The following is a 23013-nucleotide window of genomic DNA, read 5'->3' on the forward strand; positions in this document are numbered from 1 at the left end:
TCTAAAGTGTACCAGAAAATTATTCAATTATCTCCCTAAGATAGTTCAACTCACCTACAGAATTATATCTGAACAATCTGAATCTCATAAATCAAAGATAATATCTTAAGAGTATATTTAATGGGCTTATAAAAATTTATTATACAAACAACTACGACAGACTTATATGTACTTAACAACTTTAGTCTATAAAAGATAAAATACAATTATTTCATAATTGCTAAAAATCTCCAATAATATGTGCACTCACTCCCTACACACACACAGACACACACACACACACACACACACACACACACACACATGCTTGCACGTGTGCACAGAGGCACCTGAGAATTTCATTTGGTCTTACTTATTTCTTCTCTGAGCAGAAGAAATATCTGTGAAATAGCCTAATTCTAGCACTGATAAAGAAAACATTTTTTAAAAATTCAGGACTCAGCTTTTCCATCATTACACAAGAAATCATTACCGTATTTTCTGGGGATAGGCATGAGTGAAGTAATGACAGTTGTGGACATTTTCTTTCTCCTACTACAGTTCTGACAGGTACAGAGGGAACTGCAAGTGGTGCTCTTGAGGCTGATGGAAATATGTGAGGCTTAAACTGCAGGTGTAATAATGGAAGGCCAAAGGAATTCTGAGGAGATATCTCTAGGGAAGCTGGTTTAACATCAAATCGTTTTTCTGGCTTCATAAACATTGAACAGTCCTGTTGAGATGTCAAGTTTTCTGGTCCAATATACTGGCCCACATTTCCATGCTTAGGGATGTCTGCAATTACAATTTCTGCCTGTTTCTTCTGTTCAGCTGCATCTTTTATAGCTTCAGCCTTGTATTGGCTTGAATGTGGATGGGATATGGAAGCAGTATGTATTACTTTCTGAGGAAGAGGAGGCTGGCAAGAATCAGATAATCCCCAAGCCTCTCTTGGTTGGGCTGGAGGCCTAATGGGAACATGTGGAAGTCTTCCTGCAGATAAGGCAAGGGGCTTGAATTCATGCTTGGGTGGAAACTGAAGCAAAGGAAAACCACAACCAGGATTCAACGTTTTGGTAGGTGGGATCAGTCTAGGGGTCTTCTGGACAGCAGAGGGTGCAGATAAAAGATGGTGGCGAACACTTCCAGAAGGAGCTGGAGTAAATGCAGTGGGTGTTAAGATCTGAGATGCTAGCATTTGTTCTCTCTTTTGGGTTTTGCTATTGGATTGACAAGGAGGAATATTCTCAGGTTGATCATTCTGGAAGAGAGAAAAATAAGTGAGTTTAGAACATATTATAAATTCCTTTTCTTTTTTGGCAAGTAATGGAGTTTGAACTCTGGGACTCATTCAGCTCAAGACCAATGGTCTATCACTTCAGCAAAGCCTTTAGTTTGGATTTTTGCTTTATAATTGGGTTTGTCTATACAAGCTCCCCACCTGAATCCTTGGATCTAACTTCAGAGAAGGATTACCAGCATATGCCGCTAGTGCAGAGCTATAAATTCCTTATTTTGTAAATGATGTTCAGTACATTTTGGAAGGACTAGAATGTTAGAAAACTGGTTAAAACTTTATTTACCCATAAAACAAAAATCCAAGAATTAAATTTCTAGACTATTAATGGTATTTTTCTATGTGTTACCTGTAAATTCCCCTTATTCTCACGATTAGATTGGATGGCTGCTTCACGACTCTGGGGACTGTTCTTGCCAGGCTCCCTATTGCAGTCTTCCATAGACTGTGGTTTAACAAAAAATCTCTCCATAACACTCTGACCGCTGTTGACTTGAACACCACAATTCTCCCTTGTGGGGACTGATACTTGACTTCTCCCCAAATGCATGGACTGAGCCTGCTGGAGAAGCTGATGATGCGCATCTGGGAGGTTAGCAAAGGATGAGCCAACTATTTGCATTAAGCTCAAAAAGTTGATCTGTTGCAGCTAGAATAAAACAAAAAGATGTCTGAACAAGCCAAGCCAGCTGAACACATTACAGAAGTCACACACTGTCTCAGTTTCTGTCACTCACCAGTACAGCACTTGACTGGCATTTGTAGGCCCTGTCTTAGATGATGATGATGAAGGAGGAAGAGGAAATAGAAGCAGAAAGGGAAAATGAAGAAAAGGAAGAGGAAGAGAAGAATGAGAAACAGGAAGCAGATGAAGAATAAGAAAACAAATGTAAAAAGGGACTGAAGAGAGTAAGAGTAAAATCACTTTCAGTAAGTTTTATGGGACATGCTGAAAAAAACACAAGTTCCCATAAATTCAAGAGAAAATTGGTTACAGGAATCAACAATATAAAAAATGTTTGAGCCGGGTGCTGATACCTCACGCCTGTAATCCTACCTACTCAAGAGGCTGAAATCTGAAGATTGCGGTTCAAAGCCAGCTGGGGCAAGAAAGTCCGTGGACCTTTTTTTTTTTTTGTCGGTCACGAGGCTTGAACTCTGGGCCTGGGTGCTGTTCTTGTGGCTCTTCAGATCAAGGTGAGCGCTCTACCTGGAGCCACACTACCACTTCCGGTTTTCTGTGGTTTATTGGAGATAAGAGTCTCATGGACTTTCCTGCCCGGGCTGGCTTTGAACGGTGATCCTCAGCTCTCAGCCTCCTGAGTAGCTAGGATTATAGGCATGAGCCACCAGTGCCTGGCTCCGTGAGACTCTTATCTCCAATAAACCATTAGAAAACCAGAAGTGGCACTGTGGCTCAAGTGGTAGAGTGCTTGCCTTGAGCTGAAGAGCACAAGGACAGCGCCCAGGCCCAGAGTTCAAGCCCCATGACCGACAAATAAATAAATAAATAAGTTTGATAAACTCCTGGCCATAAAGGAAATGCAAATCAAAACAACCCTGAGATTGGCCACTGTGAATTCAAACAACAAATGTTGGTGGGATGTGGGGAAAAAGGAAACCTACTGCACGTTTGGTGGGAATGTAAACTAATACAACCACTTTAGAAAGCAGTTTGGAGGTTCCTCAAAAAACTGAGCATAGAACTTCCCTACAAGCCAGCCATACCACTCCAGGACATATACCCTGAACCACATGAGCCAAGATATGATAAAGACACCTGCACATCCGTGTTCATTGCCACACTATTGATAGTAGTCAAGATATGGAAACAGCCCAGATGCCCCATAATAGATGAGTGGATCCAAAAATTGTGGTACCTGTACACAATGGAATTTTATATAGCCATTAATTAGAATAAAACAATATGATTTGCAGGGAAATGTATGGAACTAAAACAAAGCATGTTAAGTAAGTCAAGCTCAGAGAGAAAAACAGCACATGTTCTCTTTGATATGTGGAAATTAGATTTAAAATGCACTGGGATATAATAAATTATATAAGATTCTAGATATTCGCACACAGTGAACCCAAAAGAGGCTACTCTTAGGATAGAAACATAAAGGTGCAGTGTGTACAAAGGTACACAAATATGCCTAAGTGCTTCTTCAATATTTATATAAAATAATATACATAGTGAAATGAACTCTAAGATTGAAAATAAAAGACCTCTCTCTTTCTCTTTTTGTCAATCATGGGGCTTGAACTCTGGGCCTGGGCGCTGTCCCTTGGCTCTTCAGCTCAAGGCTAGTACTCTACCACAGTACCACTTCTGGTTTTATGAGCAGTTTATTGGAGATAAAAGTCTCACAGACTTTCCTACCCGGGTTGGCTTTGAACCTCGATCCTCAGATCTCAGCTTCCAGCACCTGGCTCTTTTTTTTTTTTTTTCGTTTTTGATGATTCTGCCTTCTTTAGCTTATGTATGATATATTCACATGTACAATTTTGGAAGAGTGGGGGGAGGGTAGAGAACTTGAGAGAAGGGTAAAAAAGTGTAGCAGTGGAGCTCACTGGACATTGATGAAAGTCAACTATACAACTTGCGGGTACAGATGGGAGGGAGAGAATGGGGGAAAAGGAGGGAACAGAAGACACTATACATTACCTGACTCTCGTCATTTTAATCCCTCTGTACATCACCTCTATAATAGCAACAAAGTAAGTTAATAAAAATGGCTGATTACATATCACACTGCAGTGAATGTAGATAAAATGTAAATGTGGGGATATAACTAATATAAATTAAAAAGAAGTGACTGTAGAATGAGTAGAGGATTTAATATGAGGTAAATCAATGGCTTAAGAATTTTTTTAAAAAGACTAGAAAGTATTGGTTTGTAGAGAAAACAGTGATCAGGTGAAAAAGATGATGGAAGTCAATGAGAGCAGTAAACTGAAGTCGACACTTAACCCAAGCCAAATTTGGTCTGCAGGTAAGAAACATGATAGTACAAGGCTGCTGTTGGGTTGAGCAAGCTCCATCACACAAATATGAGCAGCTACCTCCCAAATAGTCCAGTTAAAAGAAGTCATTTTGACATGCAGATAACTGAGTCTAGACGCTAGGCCCTAGAGTTAGGAACTTGCCCAAAGGAATAGATATGCCTTCAATTTTATATTAACTAGTTCATTTCAGGAAGTTTGCTAGTTTTAAACCTGACATATATCATGTAGATATACTTACTTATGTAGCAATGTGCTTACCTGAACTAATTTAAACATTTCATCTTGCAGCATCTGTCTAGCTGCATCTGAAGAATCTGGTAACTGAGCCCCATGCTCATGTGTCTGGGTCTTCCTAGATGCTGGAACAGGTGTTTGTGAAGCAACATGGATTCCATTTGCTACCACAAGTGGAACTGAGGGAGGTTTATCTTTCAATGCAGAAACCTGAGCACTGTGTAGAAGCATTTAAATAAATTAAAAAAAACAGTAATCAACAAAAAATAGTTGGATATCTGTTGCATGAATATTTAATTCCTGCTGTTTTCTATCGATTGAAAGGTTATTCTAGTAGCTTCAGCAGCTCTCCTGTCCTACCATGTTTCACGTGACTGCCCACACAGTAGCCTATACCAGCCACAGAGTGGTCTCTCCTTGTGGCATCTCCTTGTGATGGCTCATGCCTATAATCCAAGCTACTCAAGAGCCCAGCCATGAGTCCGTGTAGGCATCTGAATCTGAGACGTGTGCAATGATTCTGATGAACTTTACATATTTAGGGATGTCTTTCACTAGATTAATCACCAATAGAAGTTAAGAAAAATGAGTAGCCGGGTGCTAGTGGCTCACGCCTGTAATCCTAGCTGAGATCTAAGGATCATGATTCAAAACCACCCTAGGCAGGAAAAGTCCATAAGACTCTTATCTTCAATAAAATACTCAGAAAACCAGAAGTAGTGCTGTGGCTCAGGTGGTAGAGCTGAGGGTCAGTGCCCAGGCCCAGAGTTCAAGCCCCACAACCAACGAAGGAAAGAAAGAAAGAGAGAGAGAGAGAAAGAAAAAAAGAAAGAAAGGAAGGAGAGAGAGAAAGAAAGAAAGAAAGAAAGAAAGAAAGAAAGAAAGAAAGAAAGAAAGAAAGAAAGAAAGAAAGAAAGAAAGAAGGAAAGAAAGAGAGAAAGAGAGAGAGAAAGGAAGGAAGAAAGAAAGAGAGAGAGAGAAAGAAAGAAAGAGAGAAAAAGAAAGAAAGAAAGAAAGGAGAGAGAAAGGAAGAAAGAGAATCAAAGAGAGAAAGAGAGAGAGAAAGGAAGAAAGGAAGAAAGAAGAAAGAAAGAAAGAAAGAAAAAGAAAGGGAAGGGAATGGGAAGGGAAAAGGAAGGGGAGGGGAAGAGAAGGGGAAGGGAGGAGAGGAGGGAGGAAGGGGAAAGGGTAGAGGAAGGGGAAGGCAAGAGAAAGGGAAGGGGAAGGCAAGGGAAAGGGAAGGGGAAGGCAAGGGAAAGGGAAGGGGAAGGGGAAGGGAAGGGAAGTAGTAGTCAATATTTTCTTTCTTTCTTTTTTGCCAGTCCTGGGGCTTGAACTCAGGGCCCGGGCATTGTCCTTGAGCTTCTTTTGCTCAAAGCTAGCACTCTACCATTTGAATCACAGCTCCACTTCTGGCTTTTATGTGGTGCTGAGGAACTGAACCCAGGGCTTCATGCATGCTAGACAAGCACTCTATCACTCTATCACTAAGCCATATTCCCAGCCCAGTAGTCAACATTTCTAAGCAACAAACTATTATAAACTAAATAAGGGAGCAGTCAATTATCATATTCTAAAATTAGTCCTCTTTCCAAAAACAAACCATATTTAATTGCAAATAAATTTAGATTTATATTCATTTCCTTTCAAGAATACTTTATCAAGCATCTAACAAAACTGCATTTGGGGCCAAAAACCAATGGCTCATGCCTGTAATCCTAGCTACTCAGGGGGCTAAAACTCTGTGTGTGTGTGTGTGTGTGTGTGTGTGTGTGTGTGTGTGTGTGTTACTGTGGCTTGAACTCAAGGCCTTGTGTGTGTGTGTGTGTGTGTGTGTGTGTTACTATGGCTTGAACTCAGGGCATTGACAATGTTTCTGAGATTTTGCGCTCAAGGGTAGCACTCTACCACTTGAGCCATATCTCTACTTCTAGTGTTTGGATGGTTAGCTGGAGATAAAAATCTCAAATTCTATCCTGGGCTGGCTTGAAACAATAATCCTCAGATTTTAGCTTCCCTAGTAACGAGGATTCCAAGCATGAGTCACTGGTGCTGCCAATGTTCAATGACTGCAAAACAAATTCAAAAGACAAACAGGATAATCTAAGGAGAACTAAAAGCATTTCAAACAAATGATATTCAGAATCAGAAAATGAGCAACAATTAAATATTTCAATAAAATATTTATTACTTTTTTCCTGAAAATGTTCTAACATATTTTCTATGTCTTTGAGACACAGAGGTAGGTAGAGGACAATCTTTGAATGTTTGAGATGTCAGAAATACGTATTCTCTTTCAATGCTTCATGTTGCTTTTTTTTTGTTCGCATGTTAGTCCAATCATTTAGCATTATTTCAGATTGGTACAGTATGTATCAATTTATTTATTCTCTTCCTTGTAAACATGATTATTTAAGAAACGGTACAGTATACAAAAACTCTTACCTAGAAGTTTCTGAACTTGAATCTATACAAAATGAATGAGGAACAGTATGTTCAGGATTTGAAAAGGCTTCAATCATACTGTAAGGAAAGTGATTAATAAATGATTAGGAAGCAAGACACATTATTTAAGATACAGGTAAACTGATGTTCTGCTACCCAAGAGCCTAACATTCTCTACTCTCTGTAATGCTTAGTTCATAATCACAATCTGTTTATACTGTCTCCATAGTAATTAGTAGGAGAGTCAAACAAAAACCAAGAGTATGTCTAGATGACTTAACATAAAACTAAAGCACCATGGGTCACTCAGCAATAACAAGAGAATCTAAAATAACGGGAAATGAGTTTATCAGGGACCCAAACATTAGTTAAGGAATAGGAAGACACTCTGCTGAGAACACTAAAGAAGTCATTAACACACAGGAAACTGTAAAGACTAGTTTTCATGAAGAGAAAACAGCTTTCTTACTTGCAAAGGCATATCCTATTATATATATTCTTTTGCAGGCCAAGAGATATAGCTCAATGGTAAAGCATTTGTCTAGAACATGTAAGCTCTAGGATCAATCTCTAGTATAACAAAAGAAAAATTTAGCCAGACACTAGTGGCTCATACCTGTAATCCTAGCTACTTGAGATGTTATAATCCAGAAGACCATGATTCTAGGCAGTTCAGACAAAAACTTCAAGACCCTATCTCAGTAAATAGCTGGTTGCAGAACAGCAAGTCTGTTAACCTAGCTATATGAAAAACTGATTCAAGGCTAGCAAAAAAGTAATCAAGACTCCATCTGAAGGAAAGACGCTGGGCTCAGTAGAATATGCCTGTGGTCCTAGCTGCAGTGTCAAGCAAAAATAAAGGAGTCACCGTCTTGGTATGTTTCTACATAGGAAGTGATACTCCCAGATACCTCTTGAGGAGGTCCCAGAGCGGGAGAGAGTGTGGGGCCAGCGCTAAAGTAGCTGGAGAGCTTGCTCTAACCTGACACTGAGCTGCAGGGGGCTGTGAGGGACCTGGGGGAGCAGCCAGGATCACTCATCCAGGAGCTGCTGCAGGTCCAGGCCTCCAAGGAAGAGCATCAGAGAGAAGGAGGAGAAAGAAGCTCACCCCCCTTAGAGGTTTGGAGGTTGAGGCTGCTCTTGGTTCTGGTAGCTAGCCCAGGAAAAGTAGCAAGCCAGTAAATAAAACTCCTTTGTCACCTTTAACTGTGACTGTGGATTTTCTCGCTCCAAGGCCATTACATCACTTTATCTCAAAAAATAACCAGTGTAAAAAAATGTAAAGGTATGAATCAGTGGGAGAGAGTCTACCTAGCAAGTATGAAACCCTGAATTCAAACCAGTACTGTCAAAAATGCAAAAAACTTCTTTGTGTCAATTATCGATGTTATGAAATGAAACAAAGTTTGTATATTCAAGAGAAAATTAATTATGCTGACTCCTTTATTAAAGATAATTCTAAAATTCAGTAATTTCCAATATTACAAAAATTAAGAAATCTTATTCAATCTACAACATATGCAAATTGCCTTCATCTCTGCTTGAGTGAGGGATAAGCCATTAGAATGGTGTGTTCACATCACCAGTGTCCTACTGCCACTGTGCAGTAACCAAAGCACAACAGTGAAGGGGCAGAGGTCTTTATAAACCAAAATGGTATTTGGCTCAGTCAGTATGGAAAGGCAGATCTCTAGTAAGCAGATAAATAAATTGTGGCTTAATGTCGGTCGGGGGGCCTGCACTCTGGGCCTGGGCACTGACCCTCAGCTCTTCAGCTCAAGGCTAGCGCTCTACCACTTGAGCCACAGTGCTACTTCCAGCTTTTTCTGCTTATGTAGTGCTGAGGAATTGAACTCATGCATGCAAGGCAAGCACTCTACCACTGAGCCACCTTCCCAGCCCACAAAAGTCATTTTAGACAGTATTATTTATCTTTATCATAACCTAAAAGTACAACATTTACTAAAAATTACTGTTTACTATTGCTATACAGTTACAATTTTACCAGAAACACAATACTACCATAACATATATATTATAAATTATGATGAACAAGAAATGGAAGCTCCACTGAAAGTCAGTGATAACTCCTTATATGTTCTTCTTACCTTTTCTGTTCGGTTGACTTAGTCTCCATATTTGTTCCCACTGGTTTTTCCCTTGGACTCTGAGACTCTTCCTTCGGATTCTGTTAAAATTAACAGTCAAAATAAAGAGAGGTGAAGCAAGTATGTATTAACGTAGTAAGTATTTTGAGTCTCACCTTATCCGTTGGCCCAGAGTAACAACAGTCTACAAGCAAGTAATTGCATACTACAAGGTCCCAGTCCTGCTCTAACTAGACGGTTAGACTGTGTTTGCATTTGGCCCACTACTCTGAGCTATTGTGCATGTTACATACACAGACTAATGATTAACAAACTCTAAATCATACTCATTCATCACTCCATGATTATTGCTTAAGAAAACAATTTTTGGGGGGGGAAACTGTGTCATTTTAAAAGAAATTTCACAATAATTAAAGATGTCTGTTTTATACATTTAGCATAGTTTTTTTTGTTTTTAATATATATATTTTATTGTAAAGATACTGTACAGAGGGGTTATAGTTACATGAGTTAGGTAATGAATACATTTCCTATTGAGAATTGTTACCCCCTAACAAAGTATATAGGTACAAAAACTGCATACTTAACAAAATTAGAGTTTTAAAGAAGGAACACTTTCATCATTCTTGATTCATTTGCTAATGAGGTTTAGGAAATTAAAACTTTCACTGTATGAAACTTTTGGACCTGTAATAGAGTTCTAGTGAAAAAAAATATTGCATGGCATGGCTGTATCTACTATCCATTGTATACCTGTTAAGAATAATAGTCTTGCTGATATAGGGGCACAGGCCTATAATCCCAGGCCTCAGGAGGCTGATGTAAGGGTGGGTCTCAAATTTGAGACCAGCCATAGCTACATAGCAGAACCATCTTGAATGAATATGAATAAACAAACAGATAAGTGAATAATAAATGGGGTAGACTGGATTTAGCAGCGAAAGAGTGAACAACCTTGTTTTGATGTATCTTATGACAACGAATGAACAATTAGGGGTAACTTGAATAACAGACAAAATATAAATAATTTTATCCATTATTTCCAACTTACTTCTAACTGCTGTAGTGAAGATGGCACGCAGGTGTCAATACTGGGACTTCTAATAGGTTCTTCTGGAAGAAATAGATCATTTGAAAAATAGTTTTGGGGGCATTTTTAAAAGTAAATATTGAAAGAAACAATTACAATGACAAAAATAGTTTCTATCCTCTTTCCAGTTTTTAAATCCCTAGAAGGTATGCCCTCTTTATCAAATCCCTGGAAGCTAAGCCCTCTTTATCAAGTAAAGACCAGTCCTCAATGTGTGCAACTCAATGGAAAGCACCAAGAATTTCTGCTTTACAGAAGTAGCCAGGGAGAGACTCAAGGGAGTTGGCTGATAGGAAGCACACAGTAAGAGAAATTGTGAAAGCTAACAATGTTAAAAATGTCTTACACCGCCAGGCACCGGTGGCTCATGCCTGTAATCCTAGCTACTCAGGAGGCTGAGATCTGAGGATCGAGGTTCAAAGCCATCCCGTGCAGGAAAGTCCGTGAGACTTTTATCTCCAATAAAAACCATTAGAAGACGGGAAGCGGTGCTGTGGCTCAAGCGATAGAGCACTAGCCTTGAGCTGAAGAGCACAGGAACAGTGCCCAAGCCCAGAGTTCAAGCCCCACGACCAACCAAAAAAAAAAAAAAAATGTCTTACACCTTCTTGATTTTACCAAAACTCAACATTACAAGTTAGTAGGCTCAGTATTTCACTGGTTTTAGGATATTGTAGATGCATCAACTTAAATTTAAGACCAAGTTATCTCTGATATCATATATGAATTTCAAATTATATAGCCAAAGAAGGAGATGATCTGACCTTCATAGTCTGATATGTGAGCATCCATTTCCTTTTGTATAAATGTTTCAACTTTGGAAGGATTCTCATCAAAATCTATGTATTCATTTTCAATGTTATGTGTGATGGAAATAATCTCACAGATTTCTTTTCTTTCAGGATTTTCTGCTTCAGCTGGCATTCTACTGATAAAAGCAGTAACTAAAATTACAACTCATTCTAGGAGACAAAAAGCTTGCTTTCATTTAGTGCATTTAAAAAAAGCAAAGGAAAAAGTTTGTGTTCACATTTATAAGTCTTTATTATCTTTTACATTTCTAGTACATAGAAGCTCTGTCAAAGTTACTCAATACATTATTAGACATCCTAGTTCCCATTTACTCAAAGCACTAGGGTAAGTTCAACCTAGTTTACCATCCTCACAAAGAAATCTTTATGCTATAAGGGTTTTGCCTTGGTACTTGACAGAGTTTGGATATTTAAGGACCATGTTTGAGGATTGGCCAATTGGGCAGCACTACTGGTTGGTGCTGCAACTTTTGAAAGCTGGGGCCTTGAGGAAGGTCCATAGTCATTGGAGATCTCTTCTTGAAGGAGACTGTAGACAGTGGCCCTTTCTTTTTGCTTCCTGGTTGCACCACACACTCCTACCATCATGGGCTACCTTGCCACAGGCCCCAAGTAATAAAGCTATCCAATCGGATTAAGACCTCCAAAATATAGGCCCAAATAAACCTCTCCTAATTTGCTATATCAGGTATTTCATTACAGATAACTGAATAAGACAATATTTAGGGATATACTGATCTTACTATTGCCTTATTAGTAAAAAGGGATAAAAGAATTAATTCAACTATCTTTGACACTGTAAACAAACTAACAAAGAGAACTTGGAAGATGGATTATCTCCTCTCTTTGAAGGCACTAGCTAGGCCAATGGGAAAGAAACAATTTACAATGAATTGTTATAGCATTTTAGAAGGCTCACATCCTATTCCTTGAATTCAATGCAATGCTTATCTCCTTTAACTTTCAAGAGTTCATGTCCTACCTTAAATCCCTACTTACTTTACAGTAACTTTACACAATTCATTCTGGTCATTTCTTTCTTCAGCTCCTCCACCTTGAGCTATAGTTACACCTGAAGAGCCAGCATCAGGATTGTTATCCCTCTCAGTGGGGGCCACCACCTGAGACTCCGTGTAATGATTTTCCAGGACCTAAAGCAAACCATTAATAACATTTTGCATTCATTTAATCTCTTTTACCACATTTTTAACATAATCATACTTTCTAGAGAGCTTCTCTGGATTAAATCTTTTATTCATTTATCTTCATTTCGGGGGCTGGGATGTAGCTCAGTGGCAAAGCGCTTGCCTAGCAAGTGCAATATCCTGGGTTCGATCCCCAGTACAAAAAAAAAAAAAAAGACATTTATCTACATTTCTACAACTCTGCATTTCTTGCTGTTCAAGTCTTCACATTACCTGAAGAAAAGTAAATCTGACTTGCTAAATACTAATCCATGCTTGCAAAATGTATTTTCATTATTTTTACAATAAAAATAACTCATTTTACGCTTTGCTATTATAAAGATATTTAATAAGTATTTAAAATACTAAAAATAAATAAAATAGCTAAAAATAAAAAGGTTATATCTCTTTTGTCTGGGTTGTAGAAATACAAGTTGCAAGGATAACACATACCATAGTATTAAATTATATTGTAGGATTAAAAAAAAAAACTAGAATCAAAATAAAAAGAGAAAACCCATGAAATCACCAAAATAAAAGAATCCTTCTCTCCTCCAGACATTTTTTTTTTTTTTTTTGTCGGTCGTGGGGCTTGAACTCTGGGCCTGGGCGCTGTCCCTCAGCTCTTCAGCTCAAGGCGAGCGCTCTACCACTTGAGCTACAGCGCCACTTCGGGTTTTCTGGTGATAGGAGTCTCATGGTCTCTCCTGCCCGGGCAGGCTTTGAACTGCAATTCTCAGATCTCAGCCTCCTGAGTAGCTAGGATTACAGGCGTGAGCCACCAGCGCCCGGCCCTCCTCCAGACATTTTTGCACCCAACATAGAATACACACTAAACAATGATGACCTTTGCACTGACTAAAGAAGTGTTAACGAATTAATACAACACCTGTACCAATACACATCAATCTTTGTCAGTTATCTCTAACTTTTTTTTGGCTGAGAAGATACATAAAATGATTCCTCAATGCATGTAATGAAACATAAATAAAAACAGGGTAACTCCCTAGTCTTTCATTTTGACTAAAACTTGACATTTGAAAGAGAAATAATATAGCTGGATGTGGTAGTACACATTTATAATCCTGGCTACCAAGGAGAAGGAAGATGCAGGAGGAAGATCATTAGGAACTTCTGGCAGAAGCCAGCCCCTAGTCTCTATCTCAAAGCCAAAATAGAAATAAAAGGATTGGGGGCATAGCTCAAGCGCTAGAGTACTTGCTCAGCAGGCCCCAAGCCATAGATTCAAGACCAGTACTGGAAAGAGATAGAAAGGTAGGTAAGTAGGTAGGTAGATAAGTAGGTAGATAGAGAGACAAAACAGATAGACAGATTTATATATTTATAGAGACAGAAATACAAGCAGCATTTGAAATGTTACTTGAAACCATGTCATTCCTTTTTTACTTTTCATAAACACTGTAAAAGCCTTAAAACCTTCAGTCTCCTTGAGATACTTTACCCTAAGTTTTTCATTTTTATCTTTTTTTTAACACAAGGCTATCCAGGGCTGGCCTAGAATTTGCTACATAGTCCCTAAACTCAGGAAACCTACAATCTTCCTGCTTCAGCCTCTGGAACTTTGGTGTTATATACCTGTGCCATCATGGCTGGCTTACTCTAGTTATTTTTCAGAATTAAACAATCCACTCAGACTGACTTCAAACTTATGATTCTCCTGCCTCTGCCTCTCATGTAGCTGTGATTATGAGTTCAGCACTCCACCCAGTGACACCTTTCCTTTCATTTCTCTACTGAAGTCTTTTAAAGGGACCTTACAAAAGAGACATGTATTAAGACTTCTGGCCAGAAGTCGGTGACTCATTCCTGTAACCCTATCTATTCAGGAGTCTGAGATTTTAGGACTGTGGTTTGAAGCCTGCTTGGGCAGGAAAGTCCATGAAACTCTTATCTCCAATTAACAACCAAAAAGCCAAAAGTAGAGCTGTAGCTCAAGTGGTAGAACCAAAAAAGAGCCCAGGGACAGTATCCAGGCCAAGTTCTAATCCCAAGACCAGCACAAAACCAAACTGAAAAACAAAAGAAAAAAACAGTAAGACATCTGTTTTTGTTGTTGTTGTTGTTGTTGTTTTCCCAGTCCTGGGGCTTGAATTCAGGGCCTGGGCACTGTCCCTGAACTTCCTTTACTCAAGGCTAATATTCTATCACTCGAGTCACAGAACCACTTCTGGCCTTTTCTGTTTATGTGGTACTAAGGAATTGAACCCAGGGCTTCAGCATGCTAGGCAAGCACTCTACCACTAAGCCACATATCCAGCCCCAAGACTTCTCAGTTTTATATTTTTTTCTACTTCTGACTCATAGGTGCTCTTCTTCTTCTTCTTCTTAGCCAATCATCCTATACATTCAACTCTTTAATTCACTTATTCATTTATTTAACAACTATTCATTCAGAATCTACTACGTTTTCAGGTATTATATAGATTATAAATTTGACCTACACATACTCTTTATAAAAGACAACAACAGTTCAGTTAAACTCACTGAAGAAGATCAGTGGTATAGACTATAATCAATAGTCATTAATTTTCTATTACTTTAATATGATGATAAAATATAAGCACAATTTTAATTTAAAATGACCAGTCTAAGACCCAAATGATGTAATTACCGTAAGAATGTTATTTTTTGCCTTATATGTAGCAAAATAGGGCTGTTTGAGTAGCCATAAGGATGTAAGGATGGCTGCTGCCGAGGTCTTCACACGTATTACCGGACTGTACTCACAGTGCGTCTGAGCTACACCAGAATCAGAGAGGAGTCTTCTTTCAGACCACCTGATCATCCACTCTAGCAGTTTTCCTATACTGCCAAATGTGCTCTTTATAGCCAGAGGAAGATCTTCCTGAGGGTTAACATCACCACACTCAATTACTTTGAAACTGTATCTTCTACTTTTAATAAACTTGGGAATACAAAAATTGTGGTCAGATGATCTCTGAATTAGAGGTTTCTCTCTATTGTCCTCTTGAAGTCTGTAAATTGACTTTTCAGTTAAGCCAAACAATCCACTCTTTCCTTCCTTTTTATTAACTTCACTCAAAGACTTCACTATAAAAGGTCTGTTCCCTTGATGAAATAGTTCTGATGATGAAGGTGCCTGGTTATCTGCACTTAGGGCATGCCCATTGATTTTCTCAGATGTTTTTTCAGACTCACATGAGTCAGGAGCAACCACAAAGCAAGAGCCAGCTCTAAAAACATTCTGACTTCTGGTTTTGCCTTGACGTCGTTTTAATGTTGTATGCACATCAAAAAGTAAAGAATTAAGTTCATGCTCTCTAAGCTGACCAGAAAAACTGGTTAGAAATGGAATGCCTGGATCTTTGGAACTGAGTAGGTCTCTTTCAAGAACATAGCTCAAGAACAAATCGAGGAATTTAATATATTCATCATCATCTCGCTCAAATTCCCAAACACCTATTATAGGAAGTGTACTCTGTGATAACATTCCATGATCTTCTTTCTTTTTAGAGTTTTCTCTCTGAAAACCTATTTTCTTTTTACCACTGAACTTACTGACCAATGTTAATTGCACGCAGTTTGAGTCATTTCTGTAGAAAAAAAAAAGAAAGAAGGACAAAAAAAGTTAAAATAAATAACTGATTTTAGAATAAAAATTAATTTTAGAATTAACACTAAAATTTAAGAAGAGGGAAGGAAGTGAGAATGAGGGAGTGAGTTTGATCAGGATACATTGTACACGTGTATAAAAATGTCACAATAACACCCTCCTTGTACAATTAATGTATGCTAAATAAAAGAATAGCACTAAAAAAATCCCTCTACTGTAAGTTAGTCATCTTTTTATACCTCAGTTATTCATCTTTTATATGAGAAGTGGTAGACTGAAATGATTTCTGAGAAGAGGAACATTTTATGAGGTTAAAAAAATAAAAAATACAATACATTAGCATCAAAGGAAAAGTTTGTATGAGAAGAAATTAAAATGCGTTCATAAAAATTTCACAATAAGAAAAGGAATGCTTGTTCTAGAGGTAAAAAAATAGCTCTCTATTACTAGCCTTCTAGCATAAGAGAATTTTTTTAATTTTTTATTATCTTTAAGTAGTTGTACAAAGAAGTTCCCATTCTACAAAACAGTTTATGAATACAAAGAGTCTGACAACATTGTCACCCATTGCTCCAAACCTATCCCTTCTCTCACTTTTCTTTTTTTTAATTGAGATTAGGTGATTACATAAATTTCACATATTTCAGAGTATTGTGGAATAGTGATACTTAGTTTAGCATAAGAGAATTTAAGAATAAAAACAGTAAAATCACAAGCTACCAGTATGCATCTTGATTGAGCATGTCTTTTTTTTTCTCTCTTGCAGCTGCCCCTTTTGGCTACTTTTGTATTTCATGAAACAATCAGGACTGTCCCTTTTTGTCTCAGTGCACAAATGCTGGGAATCTTTTCTAAATAAACATTTTCAACTGCTATGAAACCTGTTGGGCAGGCACTTTATAGCTGCCAGCCACAATCACTTTCAAAAGTTGATTTTTCAAGATAGTCCCTAAGGCAGAACAGAGAGTTTCAGTTCCCTCAGTAAAAGAAAAGGTGGCTTGTGAGCTGAGTTAGCTTATCTCTTGCTCCTGAGATGCATACAAGCAGCCTGAATGATACTCCTATACTGACATTCAAGCAAAGCTATTTTTGTGAAATAGGCATACCACTTATAATGTTACTAGATACACGGTTCAAGCAGATGTTTGCAGTAGAATTGTAATTTCATGTAAGAAAAATTATTGTTGAGTACATAGTCTCTAAGTCATAAGAATGATAAGCTGCCTTATAGCTACTGAAATTATAACCAAATAGCTTAAATCACAGTAACACAATAACAGAGGTAACTCAATCATGCCAAACTTCAAGTTGAATATCTCTTTTCTGAAATGCTTGGTACCAGTAGTACTTTGAATTTTCAGTGTTGGGGAGGTTTTAGACTATTTGCATATATATTTTTTTCGGAGCTATCTTGGGATGAGGCCCAAGTCTGTATATGAAATTCACTTGTGTGAATTTAATGGTACAGTAATTATTTATCATGCACAAGGCTCTTAGTGCCAATGCCAACACCACAGCAAAACAAATCAATTTATATTTCACATAATCCTTGTACATACAGGCTGAAAGTAATTCTATGCATATTTTGAGTGTCTATACTTTGACTGTGGCCTGCTAAAAGTCCAATATGAAATTTTCTACCTATAATGTCATGTTTGCAATCAAACAATTTTGGATTTACAGCATTTCAGATCTTAGACTTTCATATTAGGTAGGCTTAAGTTGTATTTAAATTTAAAGATTACTAAACAAAGTGCCAGGAGTAGTGGTACACATAGGTAATATTTGCTACTTGGAAAGGAGAGATAGGAGAATTGAAGTTTAAAGCCAGCCTAGGTAAAAAAGAAATGTCCTATCTCACAACAAACCAGGTTGGTCAAGAAACATTGTACTTATAATCTGACATGTCAAACTGAAACTCCTTTGTACAACTACTTAAAGATAATAATAATATAACAAACAAACAAAAAACCCTCCAAGTCTGCTGGAATGTCTTCCTAGTTATTATGGAGGTAAGGACAGAAGGGTCACCACCTGTAGCTAGCTCAGGCAAAAGTACAACATTCTTTTTTTTTTGTTTCTGTCGGTTGTGGGGCTTGAACTCTGGGCCTGAGCACCGTCCTTTAGCTCTTCAGCTCAAGGCTAGCACTCTACCACTTGAGCTACAACGCCACTGCCAGTTTTCTGGTTGTTTATTGGAGATAAGAGTTTCACAGACTTTCTTGCCCGGGCTGGCTTTGAACCATGATTCTCAGATCTCAGTCTCCTGAGTAGCTAGGATTACAGGCGTAAGCCATCGGCGCCTGGCTAAAAAGTGCAACACTCTTAACTGAAAAACAAACTGAAAACAAAATAACTGTCATATGGCTCAGTAAAACACTTGCCTAGCAAACACGGAATTCTACATATATTCTCCAATATCACCAAAAACAAAACAAAACAAAAAAAAGAACTGAAGTTTTCCAGTAAATTCTAGAATTTGTTGGCACTCAAGGCTTTGCACTTGCTCATCTTACTTGCTTGGCTGGTGCTCTGCTACTTCAACTAGGCCTCCAGCTTGGCTTTTTGTTGATAGTCTAGCTGACCTTTCTGCCCAGGCTCTCTTCAAATCACCATTCTTGAATAGCTGCAGTTATAGGCATGAGTCATAGGGGCTTAGCTCTCAATTGACTTTATAGTTACAGATTGAAAAAGCACTGAGTATCTCAATAGTTAGAATGGATTTCAATTAGTTTTTTTTTTTGGTCATGGGTCTTAGACTCTTGTGCCCAGGTGCTGTCCCTGAGCTCTTCAGCTCAAGGCGAGCACTCCACCCCTTGAGCCACAGCACCAATTCTGGTTTTTTGGTGGTTTGTTGGAGATAAGAGTCTTACAGACATTCCTGCCCAGGGTGGCTTTTAACCACAATCCTCAGATCTCAGCCTCCTGAGTAGCTAGGATTACAGGTGTGAGTCACTGGCACCTGGTACTTGTCTTGTTTTTGGTGTCAGTACTCGGGCTTGAACTCAAGGCCTCATGTTCTTGCTGCTTTCTTTCCACTCAAAGCCAGTGCTCTATCACTCAAGCCACACCTCCACTTCTGGAAATAAGAGTCTGACAAATTTGTCTGCCCAGGCTGGCTTTGAACCATGATCCTCAGATCTCAGCCTCCTGAGTAGCTAAGATTACAGGCATAAGCCACCAGGACCTAGCTTAAAATGGATTTTAAATCCAATACATTATGTCACATGGTCACATTTGTATTCCCAAATTATTCAGGAGGCAAGTATCAGGAGGACTGCAGTTTGAGGCTGGCCTAGGGAAAAATTAGCAAAAACTCATCTCAATAAATAAACCTACTTGTAATTCCAGCTACCCAAGAGGCATGGGTAGGAGGACAGCAGTCGACCTAGGCACAAAGAACTCATCTGAAACATAACTTAATGCTAAAAGGGATGCAAGTATAACTCAAATGGTAAAGTACATGTTTAGCATGCACAAGGCCCTGAATTGAGCCCAGTTCTGCAGTCCCCACCCAAAAATGGATTTTTAAATCTATAGTCCCATATTACACTCATAATATCCTTGTGAACAGTTCTCATATTGTTAACAAAAATAACAGTTGGGTCAGTTGCTGGGGCTCATGCCTGTAATCCTAGCTACTCAGGAGGCTGAGATCTGAGGATTACGGCTCAAAGCTAGCCCAGGCAGGAAAGTCCATGAGACTCTTATCTCTAGTTAATCACAGAAAAAATTGGAAGTGGTGCTGTGGTTCAAGTGGTAGAGTGCTAGCCTTGAGCAAAAGAGCTCAGAGACAGTACTCAGGCAAGAGTTCAAGACTATCGTAAAAAAAAAAAAAAAGTTGCTGAGACTAGGGCAAATTTTTTCCTAAAGAAGTAGATGCTTGGGGCTGGGAAGGTGGCTCAGTGGTAGAGTGCTTGCCTTGCATGCATGAGGCTCTGGGTTCAATTCCTCAGTACCACATAAACAGAAAAAGCCAGAAGTGGCGCTGTGGCTCAAGTGATAGAGCACTCGCCTTGAGCTGAAGAGCTGAGGGACAGTGCCCAGGCCCAGAGTTTAGGTCCACGACCGGCCAAAAAAAGAAAAAAGAAAAAAAAAAGCAAGCAAAAAGATTTCAATTGTACCTTTGATGGAAATGTGTACTGGTTTTCTCTTCACTTAACAAAGCTTCTGAGACGTTATCTGCTGTCTCTGCATCACTGTGTCCCAGCAGAGCACTGCCCAGGTCTGTGAGGGTGCTTCTGCTCAAGCTGGTCCCAAGAGAAAACTTGTCAAAAGTTGGAGCCTCATCTGGCTTTCCTTCTTCAATGGCTTCCCATATGTTCATCTCAAAAGAGCCTATGTTTCTCTGCACACGTTTGAGGGCTTTCACCCTCACTTTGCGAACAGAGTGCATGACAACAGACATCAATTCCTCACTTTGCGGACCTAAGAAGAAAAAATAGGTCATATGGTTCATTAAAAATTTTCGACTCAAGCTGGACGCTGGTGGCTCACGCCTGTAATCCTAGCTACTCAGGAAGCTGAGATCTGGGGATCGTGGTTCAAAGCCAGCCCAGGCAGGAAAGTCCATGAGACTCTTGTCTCCAATTAACTACCAGAAAACTGGAAGTGGTGCTGTGGCTCAAGAGGTAGAGTGCTAGCCTTGAGCTGAAGAGCTGAGGGACAGTGTCCAGACCCAGAGTTCAAGCCCTGTGTCCAACAAAAAAAAAAAAAAATCAACTCAAGACATTAAAAAAAAAAAAGCTCATTCTGGTTCCTTCTGAAGACACAAACACTAAAGGTTTGTGGTATTCATAGTAAAGCTAAGGTCCATACTTGAAAATAAAACTGGAAAAACACAAAGGTATAAATTCAAAGCCCAGTACTACCAAAAAATTCACAAGGTTATCTTGAATACCTATTATAAAATTTGGAGAATAACCATATATGAAGAGAAAAAAACCAAAATTCCTACAAGATGCAAAACATTACACCAATTTAATGTACTTTTTCTGACAAGATTTTTACTATGTTGCCAGGATGATCTCCAGCTCATGGACAGAAGTGAACCTCCTACTTCTGCCTCCAAGTAGCTGAGAGTACAGAAGCCTAACACCACACACACTTACCCGGTCCTTTTGTATCTCTCATCTTAATTTTCTCTCAACATATATTTATAAGGAAGACAATAATCTAACCATTTTACAAAGATGAAAATAAGGCTTAGTTCTGAGCACCTTGCCTAAAGTTACAGTTACTGATTTTCAGAGCCATGGCCTTCATTCAGTCCTGTGTGGCTCTAAAATAGCAGATAGTTCTGCAATGCATCCAACTTTCTCACACTGCTATCTCTAGGGAAAGGCAGAAATGCAGATATATAAGTAGTGGAAAATAAAAGCTTTCAAATCAAGACAAGCATCTTCAGCAATGTGTCTATGTGGTACTTGAGAAATGACAAATACCTTTCACTACACAGTGTCTGAGTCTCTGTTGAAGAGAGTGATACTTTTCTCTTAAAGGAACTCTGATGTCTTCAGGATTGGGAAATGCTTTGTCGAAAATCTCTGCTACCTTCAGAAAAAAAATGTTTTAAGTATTTTAAGCAATATTCCTTTTTATTCCTTTTCATTCCTTAGACAATTTAATTCAAAACATAAAATGAGTATTTACTTATTTTCTTTAAGTAGTTGTACAGAGGAGTTCTAATTCAACATGTCAATTCATGAGTATAATCCATCTTGATCAATATCACTCCTAATCTTTTGATGTTGACAAAAGCTTCTCTTTGATAATGAGTCTGGGTATTTCTTTTTCTATTTTCTTAATTTCAAAATACTTGATATATAAAAATTGTATATCGTCGAGATATATGATGATTAATATGATTTGATATATAATGATTAGAATGATTTTGATAAACATTGATAATTTGTGGTAATTTGTTTATCAAATTATCATCCTACAGTTATTACTGTGTTTTAGAGTGGTGAGGACACTTGAAATTTCCTCCCTTATCAAATTTCAGATAAACAATATAGTATCATTACTTACAATTACCATGCTGTACACTAGTTCCTTACAATTTATTCATATATACACATACGTGTGTTTTTATGTATGTATGTAAAATATAGATATAGGTATATAGACACACACATATATATGTATATACACATAACATACATATTTGAATCAGAGTCTTGCTGTGTAGCTCAGGCTAGCCTCAAATTGGAGATTATAGGCAAACCAGTCTGAGATTATAAGCATTCACCAGCACACCACCTCTTATTCATTTTAAAAACAAAAGACTTTAATCACATTTCTACCACTATTCTATGGCTGCTTCTGTGAATTTCATTTTGTTTAGGTTTTACACTGAAATGAGATTGTACAATATTTCTCTTTCTGAATCTGGAAAAAATTGTACAAAGTAAAATAAGTCAGACATAGAAAATCAACATCATTCTTAATTAAAATAAAAATAAAAGTAAAAATTTCTGACTAAGGTTTCATTTACCTTTACCTATAATCACATTACCTGTCTGATTGGTGGCAGTTCTCCAATAAGGCTCAATATTATGTCTTGAACAAGTTCTTCAACATTAAAAAAACGAGAAAAAGGTAGCATTCTATAAGCCCATTCCACAGCATTGAGACAATGCTCGACCATACAAGAATCAAACTCCATTTCGATGTCCTACGTGGGAATTGAAAAGAGTCACTGCTTTTTCAGTTCAGATAGACAGACCAGACCAGTTCAAAAGCAAATTTTGCTACTAAACAGTAAAATGTGCTAATATATACTAATTCCCCACTTTTCCTATTTTTGCACTGGTACATACCTTCTCTCCTTTCACCTTTTCCCTTGCTTTCTGATACTGCCTGCAACTGTGGGATAACTTATCACGGATATGCAGCATCCAGCACAAAGCACAAAGTTCTCTGAAGCAACCTAAAGCAGGAATGCAAACAGGAAAGTTTATATAAGTTAATGTCACAACATCTGTACCTCTGCTGGGTTTCTTTCAAAATAATTATCTTTTTTTACACAAGACATACTCCTGTTCTCATTATAAACACCTTGAAACATATACTCATCATATATATTGAAATTGTAAAAATCCTTCCAGAATCTTAAAAGCATATTCCAGAATATTTCATGCATAGCAGTTGCATAAAAATATTTATTCAGTAAGTAACTTACTCTAGCATCGTTATAATTTCATATTATCTTTTTTTAAAAAAATTTTTATTGTGAAAATACTGTACAGAGGGGTT

At 38.1% G+C, this 23013-nt stretch overlaps 1 protein-coding gene across 1 annotated transcript in view; it reads right to left on the reverse strand.

Moving 5' to 3' along the window:
* Positions 1-23013, reverse strand: part of Cplane1 (ciliogenesis and planar polarity effector 1) — a 98523-nt gene that overhangs the window by 33332 nt on the left and 42178 nt on the right. Inside the window, exons 24-36 of the mRNA XM_042690597.1 lie at positions 22578-22687; positions 22274-22432; positions 21198-21306; positions 19878-20181; positions 14791-15733; positions 11974-12125; positions 10927-11087; positions 10124-10185; positions 9073-9152; positions 6965-7042; positions 4544-4736; positions 1626-1925; positions 473-1240 (exon numbers count right to left, since the gene is read on the reverse strand). Coding sequence (XP_042546531.1) covers positions 473-1240; positions 1626-1925; positions 4544-4736; positions 6965-7042; positions 9073-9152; positions 10124-10185; positions 10927-11087; positions 11974-12125; positions 14791-15733; positions 19878-20181; positions 21198-21306; positions 22274-22432; positions 22578-22687 — 3419 coding nt within the window. The remainder of the gene's footprint in view (positions 1-472; positions 1241-1625; positions 1926-4543; positions 4737-6964; positions 7043-9072; positions 9153-10123; positions 10186-10926; positions 11088-11973; positions 12126-14790; positions 15734-19877; positions 20182-21197; positions 21307-22273; positions 22433-22577; positions 22688-23013) is intronic.

This window comes from Dipodomys spectabilis, unplaced genomic scaffold (assembly GCF_019054845.1).
Source record: "Dipodomys spectabilis isolate Male_0828 unplaced genomic scaffold, ASM1905484v1 ptg000138l, whole genome shotgun sequence".
Taxonomy (NCBI): domain Eukaryota; kingdom Metazoa; phylum Chordata; class Mammalia; order Rodentia; family Heteromyidae; genus Dipodomys; species Dipodomys spectabilis.